Source organism: Pipistrellus hanaki (assembly GCF_964339955.1).
Source record: "Pipistrellus hanaki genome assembly, chromosome: 5".
In the NCBI taxonomy this organism is placed as follows: Eukaryota; Metazoa; Chordata; class Mammalia; order Chiroptera; family Vespertilionidae; genus Pipistrellus; species Pipistrellus hanaki.
In genome coordinates this window covers 52,532,150-52,546,956 of record NC_140507.1, presented here as the reverse complement: position 1 = coordinate 52,546,956, position 14,807 = coordinate 52,532,150, and the positions used below count along the sequence as shown (strand labels likewise).

General features: G+C 45.4%; 1 protein-coding gene across 7 annotated transcripts in view; it reads right to left on the bottom strand.

Moving 5' to 3' along the window:
* The window catches only part of TRIM2 (tripartite motif containing 2), a 121,103-nt gene that overhangs the window by 22,699 nt on the left and 83,597 nt on the right, over nt 1-14,807 (bottom strand). For all 7 annotated transcript variants that reach the window (XM_084883961.1, XM_084883957.1, XM_084883959.1 and 4 more), the window contains exons 3-6: nt 13,224-13,461; nt 4,970-5,121; nt 3,375-3,555; nt 1,741-2,464 (exon numbers count right to left, since the gene is read on the bottom strand). In XM_084883961.1, coding sequence (XP_084740087.1) covers nt 1,741-2,464; nt 3,375-3,555; nt 4,970-5,121; nt 13,224-13,461 — 1,295 coding nt within the window. The remainder of the gene's footprint in view (nt 1-1,740; nt 2,465-3,374; nt 3,556-4,969; nt 5,122-13,223; nt 13,462-14,807) is intronic.

Here is a 14,807-nt window from a genome sequence, read left to right as displayed (position 1 = left end):
TGCCCAGGAACATTCCAAGGAGCTATTACCCTGAGATGTTCCATGGAAAAGTTCTGTGATCAGAAAAGTTTGGAAATGCTGCCTGTTATCCCTCCCCTGCCTTGGAGACTTAAAGTGCATATCAGCAGATTCTAAAGATTCTGCAATTTTTTAAAAAAAATCCCATTTCCTTCACTTAAGCTAAGGTTTCCCAATTTATTTGATGCACAGAATTGTTTTTCTATGTGTGTCATTTAATACAAGGGGCAGAACTCTTTTAAGAGATACATAAAGACTGAAGAGGCAGAAAGAGAAGAGGGTTAGACCTACTTTTGGATACAGTAACTAAAATGCACTCTTTTTTTTTCTCTTATGAATTAGCAAAGCTGGGCCTGGCTGGTGTAGCTCAGTGGTTGAGCATCTACCCATGATCCAAGAGGTCCCAGGTTCAATTCCCAGTCAGGACACAGGCCTGGGTTTGGGGAGGGGAGGAAGGGGGAGGCAGCCAATCCATGTTGATATTTCTATCTTTCCCTCTACCTTTCTCTCTCAAATCAATATAAACATGAAAAAAAGTATTATCAAATTGTTTGTTTACATCTAGTTTGCTTTCTACCGAGAAAAATAAACAGCTAAAAATAACATTAGTCTCAATAAATTTTTGTTTTGATAGTTTAAAAAAAATCAGAAGCAATAAATCAGAAGGGATGGGCTATTTGCACACCCCAATCTCTTGGCTCCTGCGAAGCCTCCACCCTAACCCCATTCCATTCTCCAGGTCTCCACCCATCCTCCCCATTTGGGGGCTGCTCTCCAGCTAACCTACCGGAGGTAGGCACCACGTGTCCCTCCACTTCCCCGCTCCCCCCCCGCCCCCCCCCCTGCCCAGCCCCCCAACCCTTACAGGAGTGCAGAAGCAGTGACAGGGAGGCATCAGGCCCTCTGCCCGCACCACAGCCGGCTGGCAGATTTCAGAGAAGCTGAAGGCTATCAGATAGCACTGGCTCCGCCTTCGGGTTAGGCTATCAGACCAACCATCTCTCTGCCTTTGGGGTAGGCGGGAGTGCGCCAAGGACATTCCTGCAGGGAGGTACTGATGGCCAACATCCCTTTAAAATTGCTCGATTATGAATTATAAAATTGCTGATACTTTCCTAATTCTCTTTCCTGCTTATTTTCCGTTTCCAATTTCCTACAATGAACGGGCAGCACGGCCTGTTTTATTTTTATTTATTTATTTTTTTTAAAGGAGACGGAGAAAGAGAGGGTGGGTGGTAGGGACCCGAGGCACCGAGTTTTGAAAAAGGAGGAGGGGGAGCCGAAACCGGTTTAGCTCAATGGATAGAGCCTCGGCTTGGGGACTGAAGGGTCCGGGTTTGATTCCGGTCAAGGGCATGTACCTTGGTTGCGGGCATATCCCCAGTGGGGGGTGTGCAAGAGGCGGCTAATCGATGACTCTCTCTCATCGATGTTTCTGACTCTCTATCTCTCTCCCTTCCTCTCTGTACAAAATCAATAAAATATATATTTTTAAAAAAAAGAAAAGAAAAGAAAAGAAAAGAAAAAGGAGGAGGGGGAAATGCATCCCACTGCCTCCAAAGGGAGAGGATGCAGAAGCTCCTATGAAACAGGCCAGCGTCTCCTTCACCTGCGGGGAGAAGTCCAGCCCTCGCAGGACGCCCCTTTGCAGCCGCTCCCCGGGGCGCCCTCCGCCCAGGCCACCCTCCCACCCCCCGCCCGCAGGCGCCCGCCCCGCCTCACCCACGCGGAAGATGAGGTCGTCCTCGATGGGGTTCTCTTTCCTCTTGCCGGTGCTGTACATGCTCGCGGGCCGCTTCACCGCCTTCTGCTTCACGTGGCCGCTCCCGGGGGACTTGACGCGCCGCTTGACGCCCTCCGTGGTGGGCGACACGTCGGCCGAGCGGATGACCTTGAGCTTGAAGGGGCTGCCGCGGATGTGCTGGTCGTAGAGGCGCAGCGAGAGCGTGAAGTCGCCCTCCTTCTGCACGGTGTACAGGAACTCGTAGGTGCCGTTCTTGTTGTCCAGGATCTCGCCGTCCGCCACGCTGCCGTCGGGCGTGCTCAGCTCGGCCGTGAGGTAGGCGTTGCCGGTCTTGCAGAGCTCGCCGTCCTTGTCCTTGGTGGTGATGGTCACGGACATGGGCTGCCCGATGATGGTCTGCCGCAGCCCCTCGCCCGTGGCCACCGTCTCGGAGGCGACGGCGTTGGTGGTGAGGATGGTGCCGAGGTTGTGGATGGACTTCTTGAGCCCCTCGGTCTCCACGAGGAAGTCCAGCTGGTCGTTCTCGCGCGGGTGCAGCGGGAAGTCCTGGTCGGCCAGCTCGTTCAGCTTCTCGCTCATCTGCTTCTTCACCAGCAGCACCTCCGTCTCCGTGCCGTGGTGCAGGGCCTGCGCCGTGAAGTTGCTGCAGCTCTTGATGCTCTCCTGCCCCTCCAGCAGGGTATCCAGCTGCGACTGCAGCACCTGCAGGAAGAGAGAGAGAAAAACAAAACAAAACGCGCAGGATGAGGGCTCCCTGCAGCGCTGGGAGCTCAGCTCCCGGGACGCAGTGCAGCGCGCACTGGGGCCGGGCCTTCCCTGGGCTGGAGCCCCGCTCTGCACCTGCTCACGCCCGCCCGCCCGCCCGTGGCTCCCAAAAAGGGGTGTTTGCTTTCACTCACTGGACCCGGTTCTGAGGCGCCGTCCTACACTGCATTCCCAGGACCTTTCTCTTTCCGTCCCGCCTCGCCCTGGGTCTCCCACACACATATTTCTTGGGTCACGTGTTTTTGATAGGAAGGGAGCAGAACCGTCACCACCCAGAGCTTAGCAAACAGATGACCGTGCCTGTCATCTGAGATGACCATTATTCAGTATCTTCCCTTCGAGTCCAAAGCTCCCTTGTCACCTCTTAAAGGAACAGAACCGGAGGAATGAAAGCTCATTTCTGCTTGAATCTCAGAAGCTTTTCATACCGGATATAGGGATCCACAGGCAAGAGTTAAACAAAGGCTGCAGGCAGGGCTCCCTTGGAAGCTGACTAACAGGTTGGTGTGGGTGAGAGAGCAATTAAGAGGCTATTAGACATTATAATGAAGGAAGGAAAACAATCCGGTTTAACCCTCCATCCTGAACGCATTACTTCATTGTCAACCTTGCCTTGTGTCCAATTATAAATTGGGGACTTAAAGTCACAGATTTAGAGTTTTGCTGAAAACAAAAGAGAAAAAAAAGCTGGATATGCCAATAAGTGAAAATTACAGTGCCACAATGACACCTAAGGACCCACTGGCACCCTCCTTTGCTGCTATTAGAACGCAGCAAGCCAGTGCCATGAAGTGCCCCAGACACCATGTCTCTTCCTGGATATGAGTGAGGACAGCTGGAGTCTTACTTTGTGTTTGAGGCCATAGTTGACCTCCAGTTCCATAAGCAGCACACTCTTGCGCACATTTAAAGTTTTCTGGAGCTCATCAAAGGTGGAATGGATGTCATCCACGATGCTGGCCTTCTGATTGGTTAACTGATGAATGATTTCCGAGATGAACTGAAGAGCAGAATCTATTTCTGGGAGCCTAGAGGAACAGTTGTTAAAGATCATGGTTATTTAACATCAACCCAGAAATAGTAAAAACAACAACTGTATTTTTGTCAAGAAACATTCTCTATGGGCCTCTGGTCGTCTTGAAGAAGTAATAACTGAAGAACAAAATGAATAAATCATAACTGCAGCCGTTGAAAGAGACTCTGAGGGTCCATGTTTATTACAATCTACCACAGTTAAATACTTTTTAAAAAATATTTTTTATTGATTTCAGAGAGGAAGGGAGAGAGACAGATACATCAATGATGAGAGAGAACCATTGATTGTTGCCTCCTGCACACCCCACACTGGGGACTGAGCCTGCAACGTGGGCATGATGGGAAACTGAACCCTGACCTCCTGGTTCTTAGGTCACAATGTTCAACCATGCCGGCTGGGCTAGTCATCTACTTTTAATAATGGATGATACTTTGAAGCTCTCTGGGTCCCATCTTTTCCTCACACTCTAAACCAGGTTTTCTCAATCTAGACTGTATTTTGAGCCAGAGAAATTTTTTGTTACAGAGGACTGTAATGTACATTACAGATGTTTAACAGCATCCAGTCTTCTACCAGATGCCAATAGCACCCCCCACAACACACACACATAGTTGTGACACTGCATTGAGTCCACACATTGCTAAATATTCCTGGTGTGTGTGTGTGTGTGTGTGTGTGTGTGTGCGCGCGTGCGCGCACGCGCGCGTGCATAATTATTCATGGCTGAGAACCACTCTTCTAAACGTATAGCTGGATTCTTTTTCTCAGTCACATGAAAAATTTATCCAAACTCAGAGTTCCCTGGGATCTTCTTGCAAGTTTCCAAGTTCTTTTAAATACTATAGAATAACCACACTTTTTTTCAGTACAACTGTTGGTGAAGAGGTTTCTTTCAGCCGGCTAATTTATTTCCTCTCTGTTCTTTCTCATGCATCACACAGCTACTCTGTTCCTTCGATTCCATGTAAAAAAAAAAAAAAAAAAAAAAAAAAAAAAAAAAAAAAAGTCCTGAACCCAGGGAAACATAAAGAAAATGGAGCAATCACTGCTCAGTACCATTTTGCTGGGCTCCAGCAGAGAACAGCCAGTCACAGGCAACACAATGGGCCTGCACGTGTGTCAAGAACAGCAGATAAGAAAGGCTCTTCAGAGAGCCTGGTTTGACGCAACAATTTTAGAGGTCCCCTGAGACCACTTTCCTCAAGTATATTTTATTCATAATCATACTAAGGTACTAAAACAAAAAATGCCACGACTCATAACCTAAGGGGGGATTTTGCCAAAGGCCAGGGGATGACTCTCCACTCACCAGTTTATGACTACAGACACATGACCAAAGAATTTATTTGGATGACATGAACCTACCATCCTCCTGAGACAAGAGACCCTGAGGGAAATGCATGTACCTTTTGTTGACGGCGTCCAGCTGGACCTGGAGCGAGGCCTTGTGCTGCTCCACCACGTCCTTGAGGGGCACCGTGGGGTGTTCCGCGTGCTCCCCCTCCGTGCACTCCCGACACATGGCGGTCTCACAAGACTGGCAGTAAAAGTCCATCACCTGCGGGTGACACAAGCACAATTCCAGGTCTGGTGCTGCTGACCAAGTGCTTACCAGGCATTCTCCAGGGAGGTCTCCCAGCCTCCCCAGGATGTTGGCGATATCAAGTCCAGCCTCACAGCAGGAGAAGGAAGGTGAGCTTTTCTGTGCCAAGTCTCAAACAGAGGCGGTTAGGACTCCAAAGCTGCTGCTCTGGCCACAAAACCAGCTTTGCTGTGACCACCCCACTAGGCAAAACAGGGGAGGGCTGTGGCGCTGGAACCTTGGGTCTCAGGATCCCTTCACAGTCTTTATAAATGATCAAGGACTGCAAAATGCTTTAGTTTACGTGAGTTATATCTATAGATACTTATCACTTTAATATTGAAACAGAAAAAAGGTTAAATATGTATTTATTAAAAGCCAGGACAAACCCATTAAATAGTAACATGAATAATATAATTTATTAAAAGATGACTATATTTTGTAAGACAAAAAGCTATGAGAAGAATGGCATTCCTCTCTCTCTGTCACTTCCTCTCCCTCCACTGTTTCTAAGAATCAATGGGGGAGGGGAGGAAGAATTGATGGAAAAATATCCTCGAGTGAAGATTAACAGGCAAAAAAAGAATGGCATTCACCTGAAACCTACATAATTTTATTAACCAATGTCACCCTAATAAATTAAATAAAAAATAAAGTGTGTCCCCAGGGAAGAAAAATAAAATAGAGAAACTACTACAGTCCTTGTACAGTTTCATCCAAATTCTTTAGAATTGTACCACTTGCTGATTAAAAGGCAAGTCAATGGGACGACATGTTATTAACCAGAAAACAGATCCGCTATTCATCAACCATTGCCATGCCAAGGAGGGTGGAATCATATGATACCTGCACTGTCCCTTCCAGGGGATGAGAGCAGGGCAGACATGGAAGCCCAAATTGCAGAGTTGTATCGATGGTAACCTCCACAGAGGCAGAGCTGCTGAAAGAATACATAGCGAAGCAGGTGTGGTAGCCTGAACAATGGCCCCCCAAAGACGTCCACTTCCTAATCCCCGGAACCTGTTAATGGGTTTACCTTCTATGGCAAAATGGACTTGCAGATGTGAATTAAGTGAAGGATATGGGGCGATTATGCTGGTTATCCAGGTGGGCCCAGGGTAATCACAAGAGTCCTTGTAAGAGGGAAGCGGGAGGGTCAGAGACAGTGAAGGAGGTGAGACCACAGAAACAAGAGATTGAAGTGATTCGAGGAACAGGTCACAAGCTAAGTGAATGCAGGCAGCCTCTAGAAGCTAAAAAAAATTAAAAAAGCAAGGAAATGGATTCTCTATTGAAGCCCGAAGCCTCAGAAGGAACACAGCCCTACCTACATTTGATTTTAGACTTCTGAACTCCCAAACTGTAAGAGAATAAATGTGTGTTGTTTTAAGTCTACACACACACACACACACACACACACACACACACACACACACCATTGTTTTCCATTTTTGTAAATCCCTTCAGTGTTTGGCTTACTAGAAGAAAGCTGAGCTCTCCTATGCTTCTGCATTCAATCTGTTTTCATAGCAGACATTGTATGGTCTGGAAAATACCAACATACATTAAAAAAATGAGAGTGAAAAAGGCAAATAATGTCTTAATATTATATAAATACAGTTTTGAACCTTGTGGACCCCCCGAAGGGTCTTGGGACCCCTGAGGATGCCTGGACCACACTGAGGACTGCTGCTCTTTGGGGAAGAGGTGAGCTGCACCGAGCAGTTTGCATCCTGGCTTCACCACTTATGTCAGTTCACTGTGTCTCAGTGTTTTTCTCTGTCAAATGGAGACAATAGTAACCTGCTTCATAGGGGTGCTATGAGGAGTCAGTAGATTGATATGCACAAAGCAGTCAGATCTTGCCTGGCGCTGGCACATAGTAAGTTCTTTAAAAAAAAATAAATAAATAAATAAATAAAATAAAAAAATAAAATATATATATATATATATATATATATATATATATATATATATATATATATATTTTTTATTAGCTTCTTTACAGTGAGAAAGAGAGAGGGATATAGAGTTAGAAACACTGATGAGAGAGAAACATTGATTAGCTATTAGCTGCCTCCTGCACACCCCCTACTGGGATGTGCCCGCAACCAAGGTACATGCCCTTGACCGGAATTGAACCTGGGACCCTTCAGTCCCCAGCTCTATCCACTGAGCCAAACTGGTTTCGGCACATAGTAAGTTCTTAATAATGATGTCATCTGCTTACCTGAAAATAAAACCACCTTATCCGAATTGTTATGAATCTCAGTAACAGTATAACATAAAGCCTGAAAGTTAGTTTCTTTGTGAAGACAGGCCCCTTATTCTCTCAGCTGAAAATATTTTCCTCCAGTTTGGAATTCTCAAAGCATTTGTGATCTTCTGGAAGTGTAACACACATATAGAAAATGGCACAAGTCCCAAGACGGATGGATGGATTTTTCACAAAGTGAATGCACCCACCAAACTAAAAAGTTTCTGCACAGCAAAAGAAACCCCCATCCAAATGAAAAGGGATCCCACTGTTTGGAAGACCATATTTGCCAGTGATACATCTGGTAAGGGGTTAATTTCCAAAATATATAAAGAATTCATACAGCTCAACAAGAAGAAGACAAATAACCCAATTTAATAAATGGGCACAGGACCGGAATAGGCACTCCTCCCAAGAAGACATACAGATGGCCCATAGACATATGAAAAAGTGCTCAACAGCTCTGATCATCAGAGAGGCACAAATTAAAACTGCAATGAGGTATTACTTCACACCTGTCAGAATGGCTACCATCAACAAATCAACAAATGACAAGTGCTGTCGAGGATGTGGAGAAAAGGTAACCCCAGTACACTGCTGGTGGGAATGCAGACTGGTGCAGACACTGTGGAAAATAGTATGGAATTTACTCAAAAAAATTAAAAATGGAACTACCATTTGACCCCGCGGTTCCACTTCTAGGAATATATCATAAGAAGCCCAAAGCACCAAATAGAAAGAATATACGCACCCCTATGCTCATAAAGGTGTTATTTACAATAGCTAAGATCTGGAAACAACCCAAGTGCCCATCAGTAGATTAGTGGATAAAAAACTGTGGTACATGGACAATCAAATACTAGGCAGCTGTAAAAAAAAAAAAAAAAAAAAAAAAAAGGAGAAGGATTTCTTACCCTTTGTGACAGCATGGATGGAACTGGAAAATATTGTGCTGAGTGAAATAAGCCAGTCAGAGGAAGGTAAGTATCACATGGCCTCACTCATATGTGGAATCTAATAAACATAACGAACTGATGAACAACAGGTCCAGAGGCATGAATGCACGAATAGACTGATATATCTCAAAGGGGAAGCCAGGGGAGATGGGAAGAGATTAACCAAAGAATCTATGTACATATATGCATAGCCAATGGACACAGACAACAGAGTGGTGAAGGCCTAGGGTGGGTCAAAGGCTGGGAGGAGAGGGAGAAAGGGGAGGAAAGTTGGGAGACATCTGTAATACTGTCAACAATAAAAAAAAAAATTAAAAAAATATTTTAAAAAGGAATGAAGTTCTGATAAATGCTACAATTTAGATACATCTTGAAACATTATGATAAGTGCTAGAAGCCAGACTAAAAAAAAGCTACATATTATATCTAAAATTCCATTTATATCAAGGCAAAGCCAGAGAGAGACAGACACAGACTGATGGTTGCCAGAGGTTAGGGGCTGATGGGAGTAAATAACTGGCTGCTTAATGGGCATAGAGTTTCTTTTCGGGATAACAAAAAGGATCTGGAATTTAGTGGCCGTGTTTGCATAACCTTTTTGAATATACTAGAAGCCACTGAATTATAGACTTTAAAATGGTTAAAATGTGAAGTTTACCTCAACTAAAAAAATGTTTGATTGCTCTGGAGAGACAGCAGCAGACCTGGGTTACTTCCCTTATTCAGTATCCTCCATGTTTCTTGGGAGCAAATCATTTGGAAGTGTCAACAACTGGTCATTCTCAAATGCCAGCGCTTGGGTTCTGACAGCTTTGACTCAGGCTGAGAGTTAATTGTGGGAGGTGTGAGGCTCGGCTGAGCTCATCCATCCAGAGTGCCATGATGCTGGTGCTCCAGGGCTGGGTGGGCCAGAGGCCAGGATGAGCTTACTGCTGTTGACAGATAGTCACCATTTGTGTTCATCCAAAGAGAAGATGACCGGGGCCACTCGCATTACTAACTGCTGGAATGTACTCGGGGCCATGCAGCCAACCCTGAGGCTTCTAGCGGTGGGGACTTGGAACTGGCACGGCATGAGGATTTTTCTCCTTTGCACCTCTTAACATTCTTGCTAGCATGGCCTAAGCAGGCGAAAATAGGGCCTAATGATCCTTCCTGTTCTAGGACGGCAAGGCATGAGCTCAAGTGTCTGCTTTATGGGCAGGGAACCTCTGAAATCACTGACCGCCAGGTCCCATTTTCCTTTGTGGACAAGGCCGCCGTGGCAGTTTAATTAGAAGACAGATGGTGTCACAGCACTTAGAGTAAATGACAGGCTTTCATCCACATGTGCTGATCAGCACTAGGCAGTTTATGACAGCAACATCCTGCTTTATTGTTAATTACCGGATTTTATTAACCTACAGACGCTTGAGATGTTTTTAAAGATTTACCCTTGGCAGTTAACTGCAGCGATTTATCTGTAATATCGCACGCATTTGGCTTGAATGTGCAATGAGGCCCCCGCTTCAAAGCAGTGACGGTGAACTCCTATAGTCTACAGTGAAACAACAGGATGAGTGAAGACATGCAGCTAATTTTCCAAGGCCTCTGGCAGGTTCGTAAATCTTAGGATTCCCGAGGAATCACGCTGACCCAGCATTGAGAAAGTGCTCAAAACATAAAGAGCTTCCTTTCCTCTACGGAGGGTCCAGCTCTTTAAACATCTTTAGTGTGATTTGATGTGATGCATTTGGTAGAAAGTAAAGTTTTAGCCCAAAATAATTTTTTTTAATTTTGCTGAAATGAGCATCTCTGAGAGAGTTTCTGCTTAGCAGCCTATGGCAACCAAGGGTCTCTACTGTGAGGCATGCTCAGGAAATCCATCTTTAGGAATTCTTTTCTATTTGTCCTTCTGGCACTAACAACATATTTCTCTTTCCAAAGTTTCTCTAAGATCGATAGTGTCATTTTGTAAAAAATTCAGAGTAATTTTAAAGTTTACCTCTGGCTCAGCTGGCGTGGCTCAGTGGTCAAGCGCTGACCTATGGACCAGGAGGTCATCATTGGATTCCCAGTCAGGGCTCATGACATGAGTTGCTGGCTTGATCCGCAGTGTGGGGTGTGCAGGAGGCAGCTAATCGATGATTCTCTCTCATCATTGATGTTTCTATCTCTCTCTACCTCTCCCTTCCTCTCTGAAGTCAATAAAAATAAAAAAGAATCTACCTGCTTCTGTTGATCGCACCACTGCTTACACAGGCACCCAAGCTAGACACCTGGAAGTCATGCTGACCTCACCAATCCAGCCAGCCAATCAACTCCTGCACAGCCCTTTTCGCCAATCTTTTATTTTTAATATATATTTTTTTTATTTTTATATAAAAAGAGGTAACCCACCATGTACCTCTTACTTTGGTGCCCAAAAAGCTCAGTGTGCTCTTTCCTCCAGCCAGGTATAGCTTTTATGTCAATTGGACTTGTGATTGAAACTGTTCAAATCTGTTTCTCCATCTCTACAAGGAAGGTAGCAAACACCTACTTTGCAAAATGGTGTGTAAAAGACCAAGCACAGTGTCTGGCACACTCGTTCAAAGAACAGGTACCGACTGACTTCTGAGAGACTAACTATACAAATGGGCAATGGTCAGACCATGTATGAAAATAGACCTCTGACCCACAACCTGCCCAGGACACTGACTCCATATCTACAATAAACTGCCCAGGAAATCAGCCTGCTATAAGTCAGCTTTGCAGGGAGTCCGACTGCTATCTCTAGCAACAATCCAAAAACTTTGGTAACAATTGGCCCCAAATGGCTAGGCCTTGATTACTGATAACTTCCCTAATTTTTGCCTCTATTCCCAACTTAGGGCCAATCAGAGGAAGCCAAATATGAACCCTAACCAATCACATAGGTGCCCCTTCAAGTTGGCCCACCTCTAGCTTCCCCATGCCAATAGCCTCCCATCAGGGCACAGCTGAAGCCTTCCCTTTTCCCCACGATCGGGCGTTCCACTCCTCTGCCTGCCTCTGAATCTCTGCCAAAACACAAGTGATGGTGACTGGCTCCTTGTCTGAGCAAACTCGGAATGCAGAGCCTTTGCTTGTTTTCATCGGGTTGGTCTCCACTGATTTCCATACTTCTATGTAGAAGATACTGTTCTCAGTGCTAGAGGGATCATGGCGAGCCTGGTCCCTGCCCTCCTGCAGCTCACTTTCTGAAAGTGAGCTCAGCAAATGCACAATGAAGGCATGCAGAGTGTGGTGAATGTCAGGAAGGAAACAAAGAAGTGATGTGATAGATGGCAACTGGGTGTCAGAGGTGGAGCCGCAGTGCAGTTGGAGAAGACTGCTCTGTGTCGGAGAAATTTGAGCTGACCCATGAAGGATGAGAAGGAGCTAGCCACATCCAGAGAGAGCAAAAACCATTCCAGCCAGGCCCCGAAGTGGGAAATCGCTTGGCAAGTCCTAGGCCAGAGAAGCTGTAGCAATGATGAGCGGAGAGATTGGTACAAGATAAGGCAAATAAACACTAGTTATGGCCAATAATAAGTGCTTGCTCAAACAATCTCTAGTTGCCTTAGTGGTTTTATTATACCTGAGCCTTATATTATAAGCAGTTTCAAGCACTTTTGACATGGTCATCGTATAAAGAAAAAAGGGACCCAAGTTATTAATTGGAAAGAATTTTAATGGCTAACATTTGTCAAGAGCTTACTCTACATTTTATATGACTTGCACATTTATTTCTCCCAATTATACTATGATTATTTCCTTTTGTAGATAAGAAATTGAGACACAGAGGTGAGCTTGCCAAAAATAACCCAGAGGTAAGTTGAAGTGCGGGATTTGAACCAGGCACTCGGACTCCAAAGCCAGTGCTCTTAGCCACCACACAATGCCACCTCTTTCGGTTACATAGCCATTGTGAATCAATTATTGATGATACATGCAGGTCCCCCTGAGTTGATAACAGTATCGTGCTTCCTAAGAGTAGAAAATATGCTTAGAATTCATAATCTATTGACAAGGACTCACGTATCTTTTTTATTTATTTATTTATTTTTTCACAGAGAGGAAGGTAGAGGGATAGAGAGCTAGAAACATCCCGTGACCAATGTATATGCCCTTGACCGGAATCAAGCCTGGGACTTTTCAGTCCGCAGACCAACGCTCTATCCACTGAGCCAAACCGGTTTCAGTGACTCACGTATCTTCAAATTCCATTTATTACTAAGGAGTAAGGTCTAATGAGGCATGAGAAAATTTTCCCTCGCAAGAAAAATAAAGAAATGTCATTCATGTTTTCCTAAACATCCTCAATTTGCAGAACTTATCTATTATTAAGTGTTTATTTATTTATTTTTATTGATTTCAGAAAGGAAGGGAGAGGGAGACAGAGATAGAAACATCAATGACGAGAGAGAACCCTCGACTGGCTGCCTCCTGCACAACCCCCACCGGGGATCTGCTGCAATCTGCTGCAGCCTGGGAAACAAACCCAGGACCCTTCAGTCCTCAGCTGATGCTCTATCCACAGAGCCGAACCCGGTAGGGGTTTTATTAAGTCTTTATCCACAATTTATTACACAGATATTTGTGTGGGTCAGCGTATGCCCAGCTTGCAAATAGTCAAAGGCTAGCTCTCCTGGGGAAACCAACAATCTGTGCTCAGAGAACACAATGAAGTTTGATTTTATTATTTAAATAAATTGGGTCAGCGAAAGGAAGCAGGCAAAATAGTCTGAGGGCTGGGGAAAACCTTTTTTAATTACTCCTTTTCCAAGTGGAGTTGTTTTCACGTGGAACCTCTGAGTGCCCAACGCCGACCCCCCCCCCCCCCCCCCCCCATCAAGCAGGCCTGCTGCTGGGCAGCCACTTACATTCCCATCGTGGTTTGGGCAGGAGAGGGGCTTTCCGGCAGCCACTGCGGTGACCGTCTCCAGGATGGAGGACTCCTCAACGTTGCTGCCTGGCGTTCGCTGCAGCACGTCCATCAGGTTCGTGATGAAGAAGTTGTTCTGGAGCGCGGCCACCCCCTTCTCGGGCAGGATGGAGGTCTGGCGGCACACTGGGCAGGAGAGGGTCAGGCTGTGGGCGGGAATGTAGTTCTGCAGGCACCTGTGGTAGAAGCAGAAGCAGAAGCCAGGGGCTGTCAGCACAGCGGGGCTCTTGGAATGGAACCGCCACTTCTCACAGATACCACCCATGTTCTCAGCAGCTGTACAGGCCACGCTGCAGAAATTGCCTTTGTCACTTCCTTTACTAGAAGAAGAACATTTTAGAAACCAAGAGCTAACCCTGAGAAGCTCATATTGGCCCTGTCCATGAGAAAAATAATGCCATTGACTATGGCAGTGTTTTCCAGAGTCTTGGTCTGTGGAGAGGCAGCATTGCCCTCACCAGGGAGCCTGGGAGAAATGCCAAGCCTTAGGTCTCACTCCAGGCCTAACGTGTCCGATCCCAGGCAATTTGAATACACGTTAAGGCTGAGAAGCTTTGTCTAAAATAGCTAGTCTGAGGTTCATGGACTTTTACATTTGGGAGAAACATGCCATATTTCTTTTGTTGGTGTTGAAACTCTTTTTATGTACAAAACCATAAGCAGATCTCTGCTGTTAAAAACACATCCAGCCCTAACCGGTTTGGCTCAGTGGATAGAGCCTCGGCCTGCAGACTGAAGGGTCCCAAGTTCGATTGCGGTCAAGGGCATGTACCTTGGTTGTGGGCACATCCCCAGTAGGGGATGTGCAGGAGGCAGCTGATCAGTGTTTTTAACTCTCTATCCCTCTCCTTTCCTCATTGTAAAAAAAAAAAAAAAAAAAAAAAAAAAAAAAAAAAAAATCAATAAAATATTAAATAAAAAAAGAAATCCAGCCCTGGCCAGTGTGATTCAGTTGGGTGAGGGTCATCCCATGCACCAAAAGGTCACAGTTTCAATTTGTGATCAGGGCACATGTCTGGGTTGAAGGCTTGATCCCTAGGAGGCAGCTGATCCATGTTTCTCTCTCAATATTGAAGTTTCCCTCTTTCCCTCTCCTTCTTCTCGCTCCAAAAATCAATTAAAATATTTTTAAAACAACAACAAAACATCCAAGTGAAAGTGTTCTTTTGAAGCAGGCATGGGATACCCAGGCTCACACGAGCTTGATCTCTTCTTGCCTCTCCTTAGCAGGCATCAACTTAATTCATTTAATTAGCAAAATGTATTGCTAAAAATGGCCAACATACATGTTAACCACTGAATTCAAAGTACTCCCAACAACTCTACGAAGTAGGTACGATGGTGATCACCTTTAGACATATGACAAAATGCAGGCAGAGAGGCTGAGCTACTTGCCCAATGGACTTAGGTGGTCAGGGGCAGAGCAGGAATTCGAACCAAGGCCTTTTGGTACCAGGATCTAAACTCTAAATAATTACACTGTGCGTTTTCCAGCTTCTTGGCCGGACAGAATTGGAAAAGC